The sequence below is a fragment of the Diceros bicornis genome, chromosome 21 (genome assembly GCF_020826845.1).
Source record: "Diceros bicornis minor isolate mBicDic1 chromosome 21, mDicBic1.mat.cur, whole genome shotgun sequence".
NCBI lineage: Eukaryota > Metazoa > Chordata > Mammalia > Perissodactyla > Rhinocerotidae > Diceros > Diceros bicornis.
The window spans coordinates 56868710-56892120 of NC_080760.1; the positions used below are offsets into that span (position 1 = coordinate 56868710).

The following is a 23411-nucleotide window of genomic DNA, read 5'->3' on the forward strand; positions in this document are numbered from 1 at the left end:
TCTGCTTGTGCTGAGGTTGGGTGGGAGGGGGCTGCACAGCCCCAGCACCACCCAGACGGGGTCCCGCTTCCCCGGAGACAGCAAGATGCCCCAGGCCCCTTCAGCGTGGCGGGAGAAGGCAGAGGGACGCAGGGCCCCTGCTCCGAGCGCCTCCAGGGGCCGGGAGGCGGGAAGGAGGGCGGGCCGACGGGGGGAGGGGCCGCCGCCGCTATAAAGGCCCAGCTCGCGGCCCCGCTCCAGCCCGGGACGCACACGTGCGCGCGGCGCCGCAGCTGCCACCGCGGGCGCCCAAAGACCCGCGCTCTCCAGCCCGGCCCGGCCCGGCGCCCGCCTGCCCGCGAGGCCCGCCCGCGAGGCCTGGCGGCGGCATGCGCTGCGCAAGGCGAAGCTGACGGCGCGCCCGCCGGCCACGTCCCTCACCATGCTGCGCTCGGCGCCACCCGGCCGCTACCTGTACCCTGAGGTGAGCCCGCTGTCGGAGGACGAGGACCGCGGCAGCGAGAGCTCGGGCTCCGACGAGAAGCCCTGCCGCGTGCACGCCGCGCGCTGCGGCCTCCAGGGCGCCCGGAGACGGGCCGGGGGCCGGCGGGCGGGGGGCGGCGGCCCAGGGCCCGCGGGGCGGCCCGGCCGCGAGCCCCGGCAGCGGCACACGGCGAACGCGCGCGAGCGGGACCGCACCAACAGCGTGAACACGGCCTTCACGGCGCTGCGCACGCTCATCCCCACCGAGCCGGCCGACCGCAAGCTCTCCAAGATCGAGACGCTGCGCCTGGCCTCCAGCTACATCTCGCACCTGGGCAACGTGCTGCTGGTGGGCGAGGCCTGCGGCGACGGGCAGCCGTGCCACTCGGGGCCCGCCTTCTTCCATGCGGCCCGCGCGGGCAGCCCCCCGCCGCTGCCGCCCCCGCCGACCCCCGCCCGCGACGGCGAGAACGCCCAGCCCAAACAGATCTGCACCTTCTGCCTCAGCAACCAGAGAAAGTTGGTGAGTGTCTGCGGCAGGGCACCCACGGGAAGGGAGGCGCCCCGCCTCCAAATCACCCCAGCAACCCACACCTGCCGCGGAGAGGGCGGGGCCAGAGGCAGGCAGAGCCCCCCAGCAGCACCTGAAACCCAAGTGCGCCAGCCCCGCCCGGGGAGGAAGGAGCACAAGGAGGGCGCAGCTGGCGCAGGCAGGGCTGGGCCTTCTCCCCACGAGTCCCCAGGACACAGTCTCCCACGGGCACCAGAGAGGGCCACCCAGGGCCAGGTGGGGGTCTGGGAGAAAGGCAGGGCAGACCTTTGAGAGGCTGGGGGACCAGACCAGAGTTGGTTCAAGCAACTCTGGCTACCCACCCTGCCCCCACAGGAAGGAGACCCCCTGGGGTCCCTTTGCCCCACCACAGCGCCTGCCACTGGCCTAAGGCTTATCAGGCACCTGCCATGCCTCCCCCAGCCTCTGCCCCTGAGGCTGCCCACTCTGACACCAGCAAGGCGCTGGGGTCGGCAGGCAGGGGGCTGGCGGAAGATGTGGGGGCTGGGGGAGATGGCCACACTGCGGGAGACGCTGGCGGCTGTGATTTACAGCTCCTGCTGTGCTTGGTGGCACCGGAAAAGCAGGGAGAAAATACGGCGCGGCTTTTCCCAATCCCCACTTCCTCTCCAGACAGCACGCGCGAGCTCCTGGGGCCTGAACATCTGGGAAATTTAATTGTACAATTTCGGCTGTGCAGCAGTGTACTCTCCTCCCCAAACTGCACGGGAAGCTGGGGCAAGCATGGAAGGCGGGTGCTTTCAGTGCCCTCCACCAGGGACAGTACCCAGTGGGGAAGCCCAGAGGTGCGGGCTGGCGCTGGGTCTCAGCCCAGGCCCTGACACTGCCCCTCCCCTCTGCAGAGCAAGGACCGCGACAGAAAGACGGCGATTCGAAGTTAGAGGCAGATGCCGCTGGGCGATCCACGGAGAGGCCCCCATGGACCTGACTCAGGCACAGGCCTCCCGTGAGGGTGCCCACCAGGCCAGCCCCGCCTCCGGCTAAAAGTGGGGCCGATGGACAGGCAGGCGGTGGCAGGACTCTGAGCTGGCCCCAGCACTTGCCCAGGCCCACTGGAACTTTCTGTGCTGGATTCCTACCTGGGTTTTCTCCTGGTCACTAAGTGCTGGCATCTTGTGTCTTCGATATGATAATATAAAGTCTGGAAATTTTGTATAATTAAAACCAAAACAATTATCTTCCAAACGTGAAAGCACACTGTCCTCTGGAACGGTTCAGAATCTACCCTGAGCCCGCACCCCCACCCCTCAGGCTGTCTCTTCACATCCTGTCCTCCCTGGGCTGGAGGCCCCCCAGTTCTTGGGGATGGCTCCCACCTTCCAGGGCTCAGGGCCATCCCTCCCAGGCCCGAGGCAAAGCAAGGTGTCTCCCGCCAGGGCCAGTGGCCTGGGGACTGAAGGAGGCCGGCCAGCGGAGCAGAGGGTGAGGAAAGGAGAGAGCAAGTCCCCGCCACATGGTGAGAGACCCAGCGGGCCGCAGCCGGCCCTGGAGCGGAGGAGCAGTCTTGCCCGGCACCCAGGCGCACCTGAAGGGGTGAGGAGGGCAGAGCTCACAGCACACACCATGCAGGGCCCCGGACTCGGCACCTCAGCCTTTACTCACAGAGCCCCCAAAAGTGGACATACGGGGGAGGCTGAGTCAGGGGCCGTGCCTGGCAGAGTGGGTTCCCAGGCCTGAGGGCATGGGCCAGGTGGCAGCCGCCTGCATGCACCCCTCAGTGCCCAGCCCTGCCAGGGTTGCCCTGGCTCCCCACGCACAAGCTGTCAGAGGAGACAGGCCACATACCTCTGCCCCCAGCGCTGCACATGGCCCCTTGCAGCACTGCCCACACCGGGAGGATGCTGGCTGCCTACCACTGTGCCCCACCCGACTCTTCCAAAGGCCCTAGCAACCCCTGAAGAGGGTGATTCAGGCCCCCTCCCCGAGCTGTGCGCAGCTGGCTGACCGTTAAAATCCTGCAGGTGACAATTATAGTTTAGTGGTATGAGCTCCACGGGCACGGCAGAGAAGAAAGGTGGAGCACCCCTGTGTGGGCCACCTCCCCCCAACCCAGGGGCCGGCAGGCAGCCTGACTTCCCGCCAGCGCCAGCCGGGTGGGGAATGGCTGAGAGCACCAGGTGCCAGCCCTGAGCCCTCAGCCCTCATTGCAGGCTCAGGGCTGCAATGACGCGCCCTCCTGCCCCCAGGGGGACAGCCAGGTGCTGAGGCCCACGTGGGCACCCCAACAGGGCAGGGCCAGAGCTGTCCCCCTGCTCTGCATGGATGGGCTCCAGGGACCATGAAGCAGGAAGCGGTGGTGTAATTTTGGAGGAAATTCTCAAAGCCAGAGCCATTAAGGGCTGGAGGGAGCTGTGTCCAATCTGATAGAAACATAACAGGATAAAAAGTCACAACAGCAGGTTCCATTCTGAGAGAAACCCAACACCAAATTTCCTCACCTTAATCCTACAAGAGCCTACAGCTGGCCAGAGGGAGGGGAGAAGAGGGCAAGCTCGGTCACTGCAGAAACCCCCAACCCGCCGCCTGCCTGGTGACCCAGGACCCAGGCAGGGTACCTGGGGGTCCAGCTGGGGGCAGAGAAGGGCACCCCACCCCTCCTGGGCACCCCAATGCTACGAGAACACGACCTGGGGGAGGTGTCCGGGCAGGCAGGTGCCCCCAGGGGTCTCCAGGCCTGCTGCCCCAGCTCCACTGGGCTCCATGCAGTTCTGTGGGGAGAGTCCGCGGCCCACCTGGCCCTCACCCACTGGCCTCACATTTCCAGGCTTGGTTCTGGGTTGGAGGTGCCCCCCAAGATGATGGGTAGCAGTCACAGGGTGACCTGGCCAGTGTTGGGGGCAGACGGAGGAACCGCACCTCGTAAGGCCTGAGAGAAGAGAGTGCAGAGGGAGGGACACCCTCAGAGCTCGAGGACAGACAGGGCGAGAGGAGGGACACGGGCACTGATCGGGGACCCCTGTCTGGAGCCCACACAGGAGAGGAGAGGGGTCGAGGGTGCTGGGAAGTCAATGGGAGACGACAGGCCACTGGGACAGTCCCCAGGGGCCCGGCTGGTCAGGGCGCAGTGCACGCGGGCCAAGCCCTCCGCTGCTGGGCCTGTGACTCCAACAGCGGCTGCAGCTTGGCCAGCCTGAGGCCTGGGCAGCAGGCCCGGTCGCTCCCTGAGCTGCACCGGTAGCAGCAGCGGCCGAGGGCCTGGCCCGCCAGCCAGCAGGAGAGGAAGGGGAGGGGAGGAGGAGGAGCACACCGTCACCCTCCACCGCTACAGAAATTCAAACCAGACCGGGGGTGGTGGGCCTGCCTGAGCCCCGAGGCCCCACACGAGTCCACTCAGCTACTCCCAGCCTCCGGGCCGGGATGGCAGGTGCTCCCCACCCACCGCAGCCCCTGCTTCCTTCCCTGAATGCTCGTCTCACCCTCCACCAGCCCTAGGGACAAAGACCCAGGGCTCCCTGCGAGTGTACCCCCGAGAGGCAGCTAGAAGGAGGGGCCGGCACGCACCCTGGGCCAGCGGCTGCCTCTGCGCGCCAAGCTGGGCTGGAAACACTCCGATCGGCCTCAGCTGTCAGCTCCCTGTCCCCGGTCTGGGGAATGAGCTGCTGGCGGCACCACATGATTCATCACCAGGCCGCCTGCGCCCGCAGGCCAGCCGGCCCCCACCCTGCGCAGCACCTGCGGGCTGCCAGGAAGCACATGTGACCCCTCAGGGGCGAGCGCCCGCAGACCCCTCCAGGTCAGGCACCGTGCTTGGGGCTGGGAGCCCAGGCCAGGCACAGACAGCTCCCAGCCATGCTCTCCTGGGGGGCTACTTTGCCCTAAGGACAAGCCTGTGGGATGAGGCCGGCAGGGGTCCCCCACCCCCCAGACTGCACCCGACACAGGCAGCAACTGGCTGATGTGTCGGCTGGGACTTTTCCGCTCTCGATGAGCCCCCTCCGCTCCCCTCCCCCTCCCCAAAGTGGCTGCAGCTGTCAGGACCGCAGATTGGAACTGCAGGTACGGCGCTGGCCCGCTGCCCACCTCCCTCCCGTGTCTGTCTGCGAGAGAGGAAGCCGGCCCACCTCTGGAATCCTTCACTCTCTCCTCGTTCGCCTCTCCCACCTGTCCCCCGGGAGCGCGGGGTCAGCCGCCCTCGCTCGGTCTCTCTCTTTTCCCGGCCCCTCTCCGATTACAATGCCGGCAGTGTTCGCTCAGCTCCCCTGCACGAAGCTCCCGCCTGTCTCGGAGCACCACTCGGCCTTCCTGAGCCTCCGGCCCTCCTCACCCCTCCGCAGTGTTTAATCTCTGTCGGAGTGCCCGGCGGGAGGAGGCTGGGCTGTGCGCCCCGGCTCACCTGCTGCAGCTGAACCCACAGAAGGTTCCAGCAGGATGAGTGCTGGTTGGCAGACCAAAAGGGAGAGAGCCAGGTCCTGCTCGGCCTCTTCCTGCCCCAAAGGCCAAAGCCAGCCGAGGCGACCCCAGCAAGGGACAGGGCCAGAAGCAGAGCCCACTGGCTATAGCCAGCTGGGCTGGGGTGGGCCAGGCAGGAAACTCAGAACCGCCTTCTCCAACCTCTTCCATCAGACTGCCCCTTCCATTTGCTGACTCAGGTAGCAGGGCATCTCTGCAGAGGCCAGCCCAGACACCCCACCTCCGTCTGTCTGGCCCCCCAAGAGAGAGCTGCTGGCCAGGCCCACCGCTGAGCCATTAGACACGTTCAGGCACAGGGCTCCTCGGAGCCCACTGCTTGGCCCCCTACCAGTATCTCCAAGGCTGGAGGTGAGCAAGTCTGCCCCCCATGGGGTCCACAGGGTGCCGAGAGGGCACCAAGGCTGCCCATGCTCCCGGGTCCTCTGATACCCCAGAGCCCCACTCACTGGCCCCTCTCCTGGCGCTGACCAGGGTGCAGTGGGCATTCCCACGTGAGGCACCCCGACTCGCGGCTTCCTGCAGGCAGGGGCTCCCAGGAACACCTTTGGGAGTGCTGGAGGGGACACAGGTTCAGGGACCCTCGCTGAGTGGGGCAAGGGTCTGTTCTGGGCCCCGCTATTCAAAGACAGAGCTGCTGCTTCAAGCTGGGCCTGATCCTGGAGCTCCACACCTACCCCCAGTCCCCAACTTCACCCCCTCCAAAGGCTTGCTCTGGAGGACTCCCCCTCAGCCCCAAGCACTGCCCACACACATCAGCCCCCGCCTGGGGCCTCTGGGATACGTGCCCAGCCCCCACTCTGCAGCTAGCACCCCCACCCACCTCTCCTACAGAACCTGCCCTCCACACCCTGCCCTTCCAGCTCCTGGCTCCACCGGCCACACCTCCAAGCCCAGGGAAACCCCTCCTCCCTCCGGAGGCTGTCCCAGCACCCTCCACCCACCCGCCTGCTGGGCTCCTGCTGCCAAGGAACCTGGCACCAAGTGGGCATAACCTGCCCAACCTGGGCAGCCCCCACAGTGCGCCCAGGCCGCCACTACCCACGTGCCCCAGCCTGAGGGAGAACATGGCTCTGAAGAAGCCCCACCTTCACCAGCCAGCTGCCGCACGGTCCCCCAGGCCCCAAGAGACTCTGCTTTGTTGCAGCATGCTCACAACACCTCTCACAGGGCAGCTGCTTCTGCCACTGCTCCCTCCTCACCGACCCCCACCCTGCCCCCTTAGGGGAATCCCCTCTCCCAAGTAGGAAAATCGGACACAAAGGGCGGCTCTTGGGAAGCACCAGGCCTACACAGGGCGGGGGCGCCCTGGCAGGAGGAGGGGCATCTCCCCCATCCAAGCACTGTGTGCCTGGCCCAGGGTGGAGCTGGGCAAAGGCACCAAGGGGCACTCTGCGGTCACAGCCATCACACCCACCAGGCCCTGCGGCCACCTGCAAGGCTGTGGGTCAGCAGTGCACACCAGTGTCCCTCCCAAGCGAGGCCAGTGGGGGCAGACCATTGGCAAGGGACCAGACCCGAGGGGCCGTAGGAGCCCAGCCAGCGGCCCCATTCGGAGGCTGGCCACGGGGGTGGAAGGCCGCCAGGGAGGCCGGGGCGGTCTGTGAAGCCGAGACACGAGCAGGCTGAGCGCCGGGCGCTCTCCACAAACAGCTCGGAAACCTGAGCCGACAGGCTCCCGCTGCCAGCAGCAACGCAAGCGCTCTGAGCTCGAGGGCGGCCAGGACAGGCGGGGGCGGGCGGCCCCGGGAGGAGCGGGAGGCCGCCAGCGCTGGAGGCAGCTGCCGGTTCAGTAGCTGGGAGAAGCCATTAACGGCGTTTGGCGAGAGAGCAGAGGGGATCGCGGGTTCTGGATACAGACAGGCCCGGGCCGTCCCTGCGGGATCCTGAGTTACAGCTGAAGCCAGGGCGCTGTGGAGCCGGTCAGGGCCGCAGCCCCGCCCCCCGCCCCAGACCCCAGCAGAGGTCTCAGGTCTCTGCGGAGGTCTTGCAGGGGACAGGAGGGTGTCAGGCCCATGGGGTCTGGGACGTGGCTGAGCAGGGAGGCTCCTCCCAGCCTCTCTGGCCAGAGTTCACAGCTGCCCTGAACCCTCCATTCTGACCACACTGCCTAGACAGACACGGCAGCTGCAGACCTGCTGGGCAGGTGCTTGTCTACCCACTGCCAGCCTCAGTTTCTCCCAGCTGCTTGAAACAAAGAGGAGAGGCCGCTACTGCGAAGGCCGCCAGCCCCCTGCTCCGGCCCCGCCCCCCCTCCCTAGGGTCTTGGCGGCTAGATGAGATCATGTCTGTGAGGTGCCGGGTGCCCTGGGAGAGGGGTGAGGTGGACATGTGGGGGTGGGGCAGACAGCTCGCCAGTCCTCAGGGCTCCCTGCACTCCACGGTGGCCAGGACCCCAGCAGGCCCAGCAGCATATCCAAGAGGCTTTGGCCCTACTGCAGCTTAGGATGTGAATTTGGGGGAAGTGACTGAGGAGAGCAAATGCGTGGAAACAGAAAGCTGTGAAGGTGGAACGTCCCTCACCAGTGTTTGGGGTGGGGGGGTCCCCAAAGCCAGGCCCAGCAGAGGCCAGCAGTCAGAGGGCCCAGAAGCCCCAATGTCCCCCAGCCCAGGCCTCAGATCCAGACTGGCTGGGGGGTGGCGGGGGGGCAGGTGGGGCAGGGACCAGGGGAAGGGGAGGCCAGGAGGCACTTCCACTCCACCACGCGGCCACCACAGCTCCATTCCCGCTGAGGCTCTCTCTCCTGTGAGTACACACCCCCTCAGGACCCCCTGCCTGCTGCTGAGAGCTGTCCAGAGCCTGAGTAGGGTCCTGGCACCACTGGCCACCTCCAAAGACACTGCCAGGAGAAAGGGCTGCCCCGACACGAGTGATGTTCACAGCTTGTGGCCCCTCATAGGTGTCAACCAACCACGGCACAGCCCTGGGGAGTGCAGGCCTCTGTGCCCCCTCCATGCCCTCTCAGTCACCTCAGGCCCCCGCACTCTGCACCCTGTCTGTCTGGGCATCCAATGGGACCCACTCCACCCCAGCCTCCCAGGCCTGCTCCCTGAAGCCCACCCCACTCTGCTCGGACCGCAGAAACGCAGCAGCAGCCTCGGTGCACAGGCACCCTCGGCACACGCGCTTCTTGGGAGAGGAAGCATCTGCCGGGCCTGGCCTGGCTCCTGAAAGCTGAGCTCTGCCGCCCCCTCGAGCCGCTGGCCGGCTGTGCTGGCAGAAGCGCTGGCCGGGCGGGCATCGCGGTTCCCTCCTGTCACTCAGGCTGACATATGGGATAGTCATCGCCAGAGGAAGCAGCCCCCGCAGCAGCTCCGGGACAGGCCAGGCCAGGAGGAGCATCTCCCGGAGGGTAGGCCGAACGCCCCTCCCCCAGCCTCAGCACTCAATTTACAATCATCATCGATTTCTCAAAATACCAAATATAAAAAAGTAGCCGACAGGATGTGGCTGCCGACAGCCAGAGCCCCTGGGAGGGGGGGAGACAGGCAGGGAGCCGCGCTGCATTGGCCCCCCCTCGCCGAGTGCGCCCGCTGCTCCGGCCAGGAAACCAATTTATTTTGTTTTGTCTCTGTTCTCTGAACGCACAGAGACCGGATCGGGCGGGCGGCCAAGGCTCCTGCAGCCGCTGCCAAGAGAGCGCGGGGGTGGGGGGTAGAAGACGAGCAGGGGAGGGGGCGCGTGCCTCCCCAGGCCCCGGACAGCCCCTGACAGGGGCAGGAAGAGCTCCTGAGGGGCGAGGACCACTGTCCCTGCAGGCCCCGCACCAGAGCCACCGCCTCCAGCCCCCAAGGAGGCACTGCCTAAGGAGACACACACCTGGGGGGCTCACACCGGAGGGCTCGGCACAGGGGCCACGGCCTTGCCCGGTGGCCGGAACACACCAAGGAGAGGACAGGTGGGCAAGCACCACAGCCACCTCGGGGCTCAGAGCCCTTCAGCTTCCACCCGCTCCCCCACCCTGGCCCCCGTCAGGGCCTGTGGACGCAGACTGAGCACCCCCCGCCTGACACCAAGCTCTTCCCTTCCAACCCGCAAACTTGAGAGGGGTGAATGGGTTTGCTGAGGCCCACGTCGGCCCGTGCCTCGAGAACGCAGGAGGGGGAGGGGCAGAGCACCCAGGGCCTGCAGTCTCCTGCAGGAGGTTGACAGGCAGTGTTGCCCTCAGTACCTGGCAGGGCAGCCCCCAGGTGCGCCAACCGCAGGGCCCAGCACAGGTCGGCTGGTGTGAGGAAAGCCCCCCCGCCTCTCCATGCCCACCCAGAGTGTGAGCACAGCCGCCAAAGAGCACTCGGGGGACCCCAGCATCGGCCAACCACCCCACAGACATTCCCAGGGGTCCAGGGCCCAAGGCCGAGACATGGCCACGCCCAACGCCCCTTCCCTCCCAGGCGATGACACACACCCTCCTGCAGTCATGTGTCCCTGACCCCGAAATTGCTCTTCCAGACTGGGAGTGGGGCCCTGGGCCAGGACGCCCACTCAGGCCTAGCCGTAACCAGGGCTACCCAGCCCACCTGGGAAAGGTCCCCCACCCCCACCCCACATGGCCCCAGTCCTACCTCCTCATCAGAGCTGTCTTCTGCGTACTCATCGCCGCCCTGCGCTCGAGCCACCTCTGTCCTTGGGGAAGGAGTCTCGGCCTGTGGAGAGAAGGGGAGATGATTACTCAGGACACTGACACCCTCTGATCTCGGGCAGATCCCAGGCCCAGGGTCCCCCGGCCCCCTCCTCGGTGGTGGGGGGCTTTGGAAGAACTAATTGTCCCTTCTGCCGACTCTGAGGCCAAGGTTCCCACCACCCCAATCTCTGAGCAGCTCCAACCTGGCCCCGGGCCTCAAGACAAGACCAGGGACACCCAGGTCCAAGTGGGCCTCTTGGGGGGCCCCCACCAGGGCCCTCTGTCAAGGGCCAGACCCATCACGATATCCAGGCTCTGGGGGAAGACCCCAGGGAGGGGCTGACACCTGGTGCCAGACTGGAAAAGGAGCAGTCAGCAACAAAGCCACCAGCGAGGGCCCAGCCACCTCCGCACCCCTTAATGAAAAAACAGCTGTAGGATTCCCAGCCCAACAGCTTCCACCCGGCCCAGAGGCAGCCCAGGGTCAGGGGCCAAGGCGGGGGTGGCCACTCGGCAGCAGCAGGTGATGGCTGGGGAGTCACCCACACGTGGGCCAGTCCACCTGGGGGGAGCGCATGGCACTCGCTGTCAGCTGCCGTCTGATAGCGCCCACAGCCCACTCACTCGGAGGGCAAGACCCTCACCCCAAGGAGGCCTTGCAGACTCCGGCAGCAGCTGCGAGCTACGTCCAGCCCAGCCAACTAAGGGCCCGAGAGGTGCCCTAAACCCTCAGAATGCTGGGGAGACACAGCCCCCAGGCCCCCACTCTGCCCACCACGTCCACAGCCCCAGGCCGACCCCATCCCACCAGGTCAGTGAGCAGGTGCCACGAAGCATTCACATCCCCCATCTAGAAAACAGATTCTCCCCTTGGGGGGGTCGGGTGTACCGGAACCAGGGCTGATGGGGAAAACAGCCTCACCTCTCACCCCTGGGAGCAGTCAAGTGCTCGGGAGCAGGAGTCCCTGAGTGCAGGCGCCCCGCCCAGAGCCCACTCCCCCTGCCAGGGCAGGAGCCAAGGGCCTGAGAGGCGGCTCTTCCTCTCGCCTGTTTTTCCCCTCAGTGCAAGAGGAGTGGGAGACTAAGTTTTTTTCCAGGCCAGGAACAAGGCGGAATTCGGTTTCCACGGCTCTCCCCACCCCCTGCTCCCCGTGCTGTGCGCTGTGGGAGCCTTGCCTGCTGAAAGTGGGTCAGCACTGCCTGGCGGGCGTGGGGCGCGGGTGGAGGGTGCACCCCAAGCTCCTGCCTCTGCCCAGGGCCCAAAGCTCTCCTCCCATTCTCACCTGCAGGAGCCCACCCACAGCAGCAACCGGCAGGCACACCTGCCCCAGGTCCTGGACTGGCAGGACCTCAGGGCCGAGCAGTCTGCAAGTCTCCTTGACAAGCACCCCAATGCCAAGCCACGGCCAGCAGGCCACTCCTTGCAGCAGGGTCCACAGTGGTGCCCTCAGGCTGGGCTCCCCCGCTGCCCACAGTGCCAGCCTGCCCAATGTTCTCCACCAGGTGCTAAACTCCCACGAGTCCCACACCACCTGTGCCACAGGCCGTGGTCATGGGGTCCTGGCAGGAGAAAACAGACATGTCCCTTGTCCTCCAGAACTCCATGCACCTCACACTACCCTGCAATGGCTGGCTGGCCCGAGGCAGCAGTGTGCAGGCACGGAGAGCCAGACGCAGGCAGGCCCTGGGCGAGGCGAGCAGGGATGGCCAGTGGGGCTGTGAGTTCCCACACAGAAGAGATGGACATCTAACCCTCCTCGGGGCACTGAGGAGCTGCATCCTCCCTCCAGACTTGACACTGCAGGGCAGGTGGTGGCCGCGAGGGGGCAGCAGCGATGCGGGGCGCAGCCCACCTCCCAGAAGCAGAGGTCGGCTCTGGGAACAGGCAGACCTGGCAGACCCCATCCCTTCAAAGTCTGGAGACACTTTGTTGTAGTCGGGCATTGGCCATTTTTTAAAAAAAAACTTAAGAGTTAAGAAAGCAGACCACAAAACCATCAAACACAGAAAAGGCTAACGTGGGAATGCAGCTCCTGGCACACCACCATCCTCGCCTCCTGTCTCACACGGCCCAGCCCTAGCCGCTAGCATCCGAGACTCCTGGTTCTCAGGCGCAGACACAAGGTGGTGGGGTCTGCCCAGATCCACAGAGCCCGCAGCCCATGAGCACACACCCCAAGACTGGTTCAACCCTGCGTGGCGCTGCCCCCTAAACACACTCACATGGACTGCTCAGGGGGCCACAGGTAGGCCAAAGGGAAGCGGGGCTCTGTATCAAGTCCCTAGGCCAGGGAACCGAGGGTCTCGGACGGGCATCTCCTAGGAGGGGTGTGTAGCCTCACATCACAACTGGCGACTCCACAGCCAGGCGGCCGACGAGGTGCAGGCTGTGGGGTGGAGGAGCCCAGAGAGACGGCAGGGGCAGCACGGAGCAATGACTCGGGCCATGGCAGAGCAGGACTGAGGGACAACTGGTGGACAGCAAGCCACTCCCGAGGTGAGGGGCACAAGGACACCAGCCTGAGGGACTGTGGGGCGTCAGCAAAGAGGGCAGTGGGAGGTGGGCAACTGGAGTCCAGTACCAGCGTCTAGGCAGGGCCAGGGGCACAGAAGGGTGCACTGGCCACTAGGGAGAGGGAGGCTGCACCAACAGCTGGGCAGCAGCCCGGAACAGCCTCTGGGCGGGTGAAGGAGAAGCAGGGGAGGGTGCCTGTGGGAAGGGCCACAAGGAAGCAGCACCAGGAGGCTGGGCCAGGCCTTGTCCCCAAATCCCAGGTGGCCTCTGGACCTGGTCCTCAAGGGAACACGCGCTTGCTTCTCTGCCCAACCCCAGGACCAGAATGTACCACAAGGACCAAAGGAGGGATCCCGAGGGGGTTCTGACAGCCTCAGATGGTATCCAAACAATGGTATCTTATTATGATTGCAACAGACCCACTCCTGCCCAGCATCAGGCCCAGCCTGGCCACACCCCACTGCCACCGCCAACCAGGCACGCAGCAGCACGGGCCCCCCCATCTCCTCCGGTAAGCAGGACAGTGACAGCCGCTGTGGTGGCTCAGACTGGGTTGGCCTAGCTAGAACTTCACCCCCTGCACTGCCTTCTCCGTGGGGTCCAGGTCAGGCCGGCCCACAAGAAGATTCTGTCAGGGCCGGCCCCGTGGCTTAGCGGTTAAGTGTGCGCGCTCAGCTGCTGGCGGCCCGGGTTCGAATCCCAGGCGCGCACCGACGCACTGCTTCTCCGGCCATGCTGAGGCCGCGTCCCACATACAGCAACTAGAAGGATGTGCAGCTATGACATACAACTATCTACTGGGGCTTTGGGGGAAAAATAAATAAAATTATAAAAAAAAAAGGAAGGTTCTGTCAGTGACTTGGAAGGCAGGAGGAGAGGAGCAGCCACCACACCTGAAGGTCACTGTGAGATGCAGCCGGGCTTGTGTGCGGGTCCTTGACATCTCAGAACAAACATCAAATCCAGACTGCTGCTGGTAACACATGGTCTCAGGGATCCAGGGATGCAGCCAAGACCCCCTGCAGAAAGGAGCCTCCAAGAACCTAATACCATGCTGCAGACTCTCCAGACTGGACAATAATGCTGCTAAGATGCCCCAGGGAGCCCAACAGAGACAAGGGCTGCTTCCAAAGAGCTCTGTACATATGGCTCATCTAATAGGGAAGACATATATTGATACCTAGGAGACCCACACAGTTTTTCGGTTTTTTTGTTTGTTTGTTTTTGTGAGGAAGATCAGCCCTGAGCTAAAATCCATGCTAATCCTCCTCTTTTTTGCTGAGGAAGACCAGCCCTGAGCTAACATCTATTGCCAATCCTCCTCCTTTTTTTTCCCCAAAGCCCCAGTAAATGGTTGTTATGTCATAGCTGCACATCCTTCTAGTTGCTGTATGTGGGACGCGGCCTCAGCATGGCCGGAGAAGCGGTGCGTAGGTGCGCGCCCGGGATCCGAACCCGGGCCGCCAGTAGCGGAGCGCGCACACTTAACCGCTAAGCCACAGGGCCGGCCCCCCACACAGTTTTTAAAGAAAATACACCAGTGGGGTCTGAGAAGCCCAGAGAAAATACAAGACGGAAACACCTCTCATTTTTCAGGGAACAAGGTGACTCAGAGGAGGGGCACAGTCATTCTCAGGAGCAGGAGCCAGTACTGCACCAGGAAATGGCCGTGTGTGCCTGGCCAATTTCAGGAACACCACAGACCAGTGACTGCTCCATGCTACTTGCTTCCCTATTTAGAACAGAAAAGTTTAATGTGTGACTTGGTGCCACTACTGCACTTGGCTGTGTGGGGAGGAGCCTGAGGATCCTCACCTGCACCTGGGCCTGATTTAGACAAGACCTTGGGGCTGGGGCCAGAGCTGACATGGCAACGAGATAAGTGCTGAGGGGGCTGAGGGGAGGGAGAATGTGACTGTGGCTGTTTTAAACCATGACTGCAAATCTTTGACTTTCCTCCCATCAAGAGGCAGAGTCTGTGTGCCCCCATCCCGAATCTGCATGGGCTTCTGGATGCTTCACCCGCCCAAGGGAAGCAGCCCAAACTGACAGTACGTGCTCCAGGTCTAGGTCATAAAGGCCTTACAGCTCCGCCTTGTATGCTGGATGCTTGCCCTCAGAGCCCTGAGCCCTCATAGAGGGAGACAGACAGGTAGACAGAGATGTCAAGCGAGTGCCAACTATTCAGGTCACCCCAGCCTGGACACATGAGTGAAGAGGCCCCCGCCATTCTCGCTTGGGACAGTCACCTGAGCCCCAGAATGTGGGATGTGATGTGAGTAATGATCCTCTGGGACAGAATGTACCAGAACCCTGGAGGGGCACAGGAGAAGCTGAGGTGCTCCATGCGGTAGAGCCTAATTCTCTGGTGGAACCCAGCTGAGGGAGGCTGTGGGATCCCCCAATCCCACTGATTACGACAACACAGACGTAACACCACCACACCCTGCCTGAATTCTGATGCCCAGAAATGAGAGTGTGACAAAATGGCTGTTTGATGCTGGAATGGGCAGTGGAACAGCTGCCTGCCTCCCCCACAGGGGCCGTCCCCACTCCAGCCGCTGGATCATGTCCACGGCTCCCTGGTACATGCCCAGGCACTTGAGGTAGTCTCCACTAACTAGCCAGTGAGAATCACTGGGCATGCCCCATCCTTGGTACCCCACAATCCACAGTTCCCAGGTCACACTCCACCAGATGGCGCCAACACCCAGACCCCAGAGTACACAGCGGCACCATGGCCTGGACCCCAAGACTCACACAGCCCACTTCCTTACCTCCTGGCAGCCCCCACCCACCATGCTCCAGAGCCATGCTGAGCCCCAGGTGGGCTCCTCCTGCCCAAGAGTTTACAGTAAGCTCCACACACAGACACTACAGGCAGAACTCTTAAGTTATCTGGAAAATGCTCCTTACACGTTGGGCATTACTACTAGGTCTTTTGTTACGTTCTTGAAGGTGGCAAGCAGACTGAACTAAAAAAAATGGAAACTTTCGCACAAAAGAATAAGAAAACAAAATAGAAAAACATCCCATATAAATACAGAGAACCAAAGCAAACAGGCCAAGTAGGAAAAAACGGATCTAAATAATCACAAAAGGAAAAAAATGGCTTCAATTACACAAATCCACTAGACACCAGGAATCAAGAGAAGACACAATGTCGGCAACATCATCTTTCCTGCGGGACCAGAAAGGCCCACTACAAGCACTGCAAAGTGCTGCTGGGGAGGATGCAGGGAGGGAGAGAGGCCCTGGGTGACGGGAGGACAGGGACCTGGGCTCAGATGGGGCAGGGCGCATGGCGGGGGTGGGAGGCCTAAGGAAATTCTCCTCTGATGTCGATTTTCTCCCTGAACTGGCAGCCACGCCACTGCCTGAGAGTGGAGGCAGGAAGGGAGTGGCTGGTCAGCAGAGAGCCAAGGTGAGGTGGGAGGTGGATGTGGGAGAGGTGGGGGCAGGAGTGCGGCCAAGGCCGAGGAGTGTGGAGGAGCGGCACCTGGCACGCAGGTGGCACGCAGTGCAGGGCTCCACTCGGCTTCCTTCGGTGATGCTGGTGCAGCCATTGGGCAGAGGGTTCCCTGGCCGGGCAGGTTTGCAGACATGCTGTCAGAGGGTGAGGAGCAAGGGCTGGAGGGTGGGCCCAGGTGACCGGGGGACTGGTCTCTAGACAGGGACTCAGGTCAAAGAGGCAGTGAAGGACAGGGACAAGGGACAGGGCTGTCAGTCCTGAGGGGACCTGGAGTGAGGGGCTGGAGACAGGAGCAGGTGCTCAGAGTGGAGGCAAAGGAGCGAGCTGATCCAGGAAGAAGATGAGATCGGTACAGCAGAGGAGCACAAGGAGCTCCCCACCCCAAGACTACACAAAAAATCAAATTGGACAAGCAAATCCACTGGCTGCAAGGAGGCTGAAGCCATTGGGCCTCACTGTGAACATGCTGGGCCCTACAACGAACCTGCTCCAAGGAGGAGGGTGGGGGAGACACCAGCACACGGCCCCCACCTTTCTAGGCCCATGTCATTGCCACCCACTTACCAGCCCCCCAAATACACCGTGCTCTTCCTCACCTGAGTTCCTTCTGCCAACAGCCAGGTGAGCAAGCTGGAAGCGTAACCTCCAGCTCCTGTCAGCACCGCGACCACACCTCACGAGACCCTGCAGTCAGCCTGTGGCAATCCCCGACTCCCAGAAACAGTGGGGTCCACCTCAGCCATGAGCTAAAGCCCAAGGTAAGCATAGGGCAGGGCTGGGGGGCGGGGGATGCAGGCCAAGCCGGGCAGAGAGGCCCAGGTTAAGAAGAGGCAAACGTCCAGGGTCCACATGGCATCCTCTAACCCATGCGGAGGGAACAGAACGAAACTCACAGAGCCCAAGCCCAGACCTTCGAAACACGACAGTAATGAACACTCTGCACTTCACACGCTTACAGATTCAGCTGAAACACTTCTCACAGAAACACAGGAAAAGACACCTCATTCCTGATGAAAGAAAATAATCATAAAGCAACAACAAGAAGCCTTTTTTCCCATTTATCAGAGTGGGAAAAATAAAGAAGTTCAACCACATACGGTGTTGGCAGGGAGTGGGAAGCAGGCGCCCCAGGGTGGCTGGCAGGAGTTCAGTGTGGCACAGTTTCCGGGAAGGACACTTGGGACTTCCTTCCACAATTAAAAATGCACTGACCCTCCGACCCGGAAATTCTTCTCGGAATTTATCCCAAGAACTGCTTGCACGTGTGAGAACTAGCATAAATGAGGTGATCACAGCACCACGTGTAACAGTGGATGATTGCAACTGCCCACCCATTGGGGCTGGTCAGGCGGGCACTGCAGACACTGCTCCAGAGGAGGGCTGTGCACGAACCTCAGAGATGGAGCCATGGCAGAATGCAGCGTGCAGGGGTGCTCGCCTTCATTAGGAAACAATCAGACACTGCACATACAGGAGGTTGGATGCACAGAAAACACCCCAGAGGAGACCCAGGGACCAGAGACAGTGGTTGTCCCCACCGAGAAGCAGGGGCAGGGCAGGAGAGATGTCCCTCAGGAGCTCCCGAGTGCTCTCCAGTACCCCTAGATGTCACAAGTATGTCACTTAATCACACACACCCCTTAAAAAGAAAATGGTGGAAGTGTTTAAATTGATGCCAAAGGCCCAAGAGGAAGTGGAAAGTGAGAGGCAGGAGCGTGCCACACAGTGGTACCCAGAGTGGCCTGGTACTGGACAGGGCCACTCCCACCCACGAGGGGCACGTCTGCAAGGGCGACCCTAAGTACCTGGGCAGGCAGGAAGGCAATGCTTCCACAGCTGGGCCCGTCTCTCCCTGTGGGAAAGGAAGGCAGAGGCCCAGAGAAGTCTCCATAGAACGTGCCAATGACCATCTGGCTGTAACAGGACCCTTATCTGTGGAATGCTTTCAGCAGGATAGTCCTGATCTGGGACAGCCTGTGGCAAACACACCTGGAATCCACAGATTTACAGGGCAGGACTCCCTGAAAATGAACTATCAGCCTTGTAACTACCAGAAGAGCAAAACAAACGAACTGGCTCCCTCCTGTGTAAGTAACTCAGCCGCCCTTGTCAACTGGTTAGTGCCTCTGGCCTGGGTACATCCCACCACAGGCGGCAAGGCCCTGGGGAGCCACACTCACAATTAGGACCTATCTCTGCTGGCCACTGCCTCAGGACATGTGTCCTTGACATCACATAAGCCTGACACCGTGGCAGGATGCCCTTCAGACGCATGAAGCAGAGTGGTAAAGAAGCGGGGTGACTGCCTACCCATCTTGGTAGGAAGTGGTGGAAGCCTTAACACAGGTTATGGCGGACAAGTCTTGCCAACAGAATATGAAGGAAACAGAAATGAGAGCTGGCTAAGTGACGCGTGGGAGCACACAGCAGAAGAGAAGTTAGTGGAAACCTGTGTGGCAAGGTGCTCGGCGGCAGCCCTGGTAAGAACCAGGCCCTAGAAAGGAGGCAGCTGGAGTGGAAGACAGTAGGGTTGTTTTCTCTTGTCACAGATGTCATCTCACTCTTCAGGGAGTCCCCAGGCAAACATCACTTTCGCTTGCAAAGTAGCTCACCTAAGACCACCAATTATTCGCAGGAGCACACAGGCAGCCGTGGCCATGGCCAGGCGCCACAGAACCCTAGAGCTTTCCGTTAAAGAGCTGGGACACTTGGCAGAGATGTGCACAGCAGCTGATGTGTCACTGCTGGCGTGGATTCATACAACTAATGGTGGCGGGGAAACACTAATTCTAGAAGCTGCTCAATGGAAGGGGGTCTTGGGTTGAGGACCCACTCCCAGGGGCAGGCATGTCTGGGCAGAAGACTCCATGGTGTGACATGTGACAACCCACTGGCTGCGGCAGGTGAAGGTGGGCCAGCAGACCTGAGAGGGCCCTGACCCAGTGGAATCTCCCCAATGTGGAAGGTTCCATGTGTAAGCAGCCCTGCACTGGCTTCAGGATGACAGAGGAACAGGCCTAACCAGGGGCCACCGATGCACAGCATGACAGAGCTGCCATGGGGGCCCACTCCTGGATGCTTTGTGTGGCCGTGCTCGTGGAAGACAGGAGAGTACGTAAAAAGTAGTGACTGGCTTGCTGGCTCCGCTTCCACCTACCGGGCTGCGTGATGGAAACGGGGCTCAGGTCACCCAGAGAGGGGCGTGAACGGGAGACGTGGAGGGAATACCCAGCTCAACCAGGCAGAAGGGCATGGACGGCTTTGGAGGAATGAGTAGAACAAAAGGGGAGATGTGGGGATTTCCACTAAGGAGCTGAGACTACCCCACTTCTGCAATTCACTCTCTTGCCTGGAGGAATTCAAACGCAGTAATGAGATTTAGATGCTTTAGAACAGAAAATATTCCAACAGGAGCCGACCATACCACTCTGTTAAAGTACAACAGCCAGAGACGTGAGGGCCCTGAGGCAGCAGTCCGGGGTGGCGGGTGGAAGGCAGAATCATGGCTTTGACTCATGTCCAGGACGGCCCACAGGAGACAGGGATGGGCCCTCAGAGCCCGGCCGTGACATGAAAGGAGGCAACACCTCACCGGCGGGAGTTGAGACCTCATGAAGTCCCGAAGCTGTCCCAGCACAGCACAGGAGGGAGGGGCCATGGTCCTGGCTTCAACTGAGGGGCAGCTCAGGCTGCTCCAGAGCACAGGCAGCCTCACCGCCCTCTGAGGACTGCCTCCACCCAGGTGGCCCGGGCCAGCTTCCCCAGACTGAGGCCTCAGAGGGCATCCCTGAAGGCAGAGGGCAGAGGGCAAAGGGCCAAGGGCTGACCCCGCCCTCTGGAGAAGGTGGGGCATTTACTCTCTCCTGGGCTGCAGCCTCAGTCCTCACTAAACAGGCCAGCAAGCAGACCCTAGATGGCAGAACTGCAAAGAATACCCAGCTATGTGGGCACAGAAACCTGAGCAAGAACCCAGATGGATGAGCATGTGCCCAGTGGCTCAGAGGGGTCAGAGCATGGCAGGTCCGGAGTGAGCACCCCTTCCACCAGCCTCCACCAGACAGCCTCTTGTACACATTATCTAGTTGACAGAATTTAAATAAAAAATTATTTTTATTGGGGCCGGCCTGGTGGCCTAGTGGTTGAGTTTGCACACTCCGCTTTGGTGGCCCAGGGTTTGCAGCTTTGGATCCCGGGCGCAGACCTACAAATACAAACCGCTTATCAAGCTGTGCTATGGCAGGCGTCCCATGTATAAAAATGGAGGAAGATGGGCACAGGTATTAGCTCAGTGCCAATCTTCCTCACCAAAAAAAATATATATATATATTTTTATTAAAAAAAGAATTATTTAATTTTTATTTTTATTTTATTTTTTTGGGTGAGGAAGATTGGCCCTGAGCCAACGTCTGTTGCCAATCTTGCTCTTTTTACTGAGGAAGACTGGCTCTGAGCCAACATCTGTGCCCATCTTTCTCTATTTTGTATGTGGGTCGCCTGCCACAGCATGGCTTGATGAGCGGTGTGTCGGTCTGCATTCCGGATTCGAACCAGTGAACCCCGGGCCGCTGAAGCAGAACACACAAACTTAACCACTATGCCACAAGGCTGGCCCCTATTTAATTTTTAAAAATTATTTTAAAAATTCTATTTATAAAAAAGGATAAAAATCCTTTTTTTTAAAGGAAATATTCAAATACTTAAATGTGTGTGGATGTTTAATTTTAAAAGAAGGGGAAAAAGATCCAGAAAGATGATTATTAACTGCGGTCACCAACTGGAACAAGTGCATGAGTGGGAACTTCCACCCTGTACTCAACGGTGTTGACGTAAAATTTAATTTTTTGTGGAGGAGGGTATATTTGACATTTCAAAAAGTTTAAAAAAGGGGGAAAAATAGTTTCCTGTAATCCTACAAACCACGGTCAACACAGTTAATGCATCATCTTCTCTCTGGGCACACCAGTGTTACAACAAAAGCTTGAATAGTGTAGAAGGTTTAAACTTGATTTTAAATCTTTTCTTCCTAGTAAACAGATCAAACAAGCACGGCCTTTTGGTTTCCATTATGGGAATAGACATCTGTATGAGGTAAGGTCATAACTTCCAGAACACCAGGGCCATTAGAAATATAAACACCTGTAGTTATAAACTTGTTTCTAGAACGTTCTAAATAACAAATGCCTTATTTTAGTTAAATTAAGCTTTGCTCTCATTTTTCTCACTTAAAACAAGAGCGGAGTGCGTCCTTCCCCATCATCACAGCAACAGATACGATGCCAAAGCCTCGACCACTGGGGCCCCTCGGGCTCCTGCCCACCCTGGGATCAGGCTGGGGTGGAATGGAGCTCCTGCTTTGCCCACCCCTTCACGTGTGTCCTGCGAGCCCCTCCAGGCAGTCCCCCACAAGCGAATCTCTACCTCAGGCTTTGCCCTAAGAAATCCACCCTACAACTGAATCTAGCAAAGTGGGCTGAGTCCCATGGAGAGGTGACATCAGAATCACTGGAGGGGGAGGACCAGGCATGTGGATTTTTGGAGTTCCTGTGAACAGAGCACTTAACTGCAGTTGAAAACCAGTGCCCTAGAGCTTGGAGCACCCCAGCTCCAAACAAGGTCTACCTAGCCCCAAATGTGCCCCAGGTACATCAGAGGAGACACAAGGGCCTTAGGGTTCCCAAGGAAACTTGAAGAAAGCAGTGTGGGGCAGCCCCCCAGAGAGCATAAGGCACAGCGGGCACCTTCCTTCCTGGCCACCTTCATCTAGAGGGAGAGCCCACTGGAGGCTCCTCACTCACCCACCGCACCTGCTGCCCAGTGGTCTTCTCCGTCCCGCCATGGTTCTCATCACTGCTGGCCCCATCCTCTTCCTCAGCTGCGGTGTCTGCGCTACTGTCACTGCCGGAATCTTCCAGGCCTGAGAACACACTCTCCTCACTGTCAGAGAGGCCAGAATTGCTGCCATCCCCGAGCGGAGAGGTCGGGAGGTCACAGAGGAGAGAGGGCTGCAAGGAGCACAGTGTTGATGACAGCCAGACCCCACAGCCCACCCACCAGCCTTGCCCACCAGGCACCATGCACTGACCCATAGGTCTGTGTTGCCAGCCTCCAAGGCCACAGCCCTCAGGTCACAAGCCTCCACCTCCACCAAAACCATCCACCCAACCCAGGCCTTCCTCACCATCCACCTCTGCCAACAGCACAGCTGCCTGCCCTTGGAAGGAACATTTAATTGCTAGCATCTCACAGGGGAAGGACTTTTCAAGAACAATGTCCCCTTCTTAGAGCTCGGTTCCATTGCATTACCAACACTTGCTCTCCATCCTCTGCACCCCGCCCTGGCATTCAAGGCCCCAGAGCTATGAGGGCAATAGGGCAGGGGCTGGGGCCAGGAGAGGACCAGAACCCCTGAGGGGCTTTTCCCACTTGAAGTAGAAGCCTCCATATCCAAGCAGACTAGGACCAACAATTGATCAGTAAATAGTAACAGTCGGTTCAAGAGTGATAAAAATGATGTAAGCTTTACTTAAAAACAAGAATACACCCATTCACCCCCTCGTAGGGTAGGACTAGAGCAGAGCTCTGCTGACTAGACACCATCACATCCCTAATTCTACAGGACACAACACAGTGGGCAGGCCCAGTGGTTGTCTTTTAAAAGTGGAACAAGAACTTGTAGACTTAGAAAGCATTTGAGTGCAGAATCCTACATTTCACTGTTTCTCAACAGTTTAAAAGTCTCTCACCTAACTGGACATCTGGCACTCACCAGTTATTCCACAGCACTCGACTTAGTTTTCATAGAAGCAACTCTGATATACACTCCCTCCTGCTGTTTATCTCCAATATCTAGTTAGCTACACAGCTGCAAGTGCTCCTGGTGAGCAGAGCCCAGTGGTGGAAGCAGGCAATCTTGGCGCCCAGACCTGCCTGCTGGCAGGGAGCAGCAAGAGGACAGGTCACAAGGCAAAGGGGCAGCCTGACAATCCAGCTAAGTGGAGTCCGCTGAGAGAGGCTCGACTGTACATGCCTTCTACGACCCAGATTTGATGACACCCCCACAACCGAGCTGGGGTTCAGCTGAACAGCAGGAGCGGCTACGAGTCCAGTCAAAAGGATGTGACTAACGCAGCAGGCACTGGGTTCTAGTCAAGCTTTCTTATTCTCATATTTTCATTAACTTTTACAGTGGATCTAACATACTAGCAGTGTATAAACATATAAGTATTTAATAAGGTGCAAGCTCAAATCTTCTTAATAGCAAGATGCATAACTTAGCTGCACAGGACACCAGCTCTCCTTCCTGTCTCTCCTGCGCAGACTGTTCTTCCGCCCCGCCCCCACTCCAGCCGCCTCTCGCACAGG

General features: G+C 60.3%; 2 protein-coding genes across 2 annotated transcripts in view; one reads left to right on the forward strand and one right to left on the reverse strand.

Annotated features, from left to right (window-relative positions):
- BOP1 (BOP1 ribosomal biogenesis factor) overlaps positions 1-23411 on the reverse strand; it is a 28208-nt gene that overhangs the window by 4196 nt on the left and 601 nt on the right. Inside the window, exons 2-3 of the mRNA XM_058565164.1 lie at positions 21845-22051; positions 10004-10084 (exon numbers count right to left, since the gene is read on the reverse strand). Of these exons, the coding sequence (XP_058421147.1) occupies positions 10004-10084; positions 21845-22051 (288 nt within the window). The remainder of the gene's footprint in view (positions 1-10003; positions 10085-21844; positions 22052-23411) is intronic.
- SCX (scleraxis bHLH transcription factor) lies at positions 257-6376 on the forward strand. Its single transcript, XM_058565174.1, has 2 exons — positions 257-985; positions 1876-6376. The coding sequence occupies exons 1-2, from the start codon at positions 422-424 to the stop codon at positions 1912-1914; spliced, it is 603 nt and encodes a 200-aa protein (XP_058421157.1). The 5' UTR covers positions 257-421; the 3' UTR covers positions 1915-6376.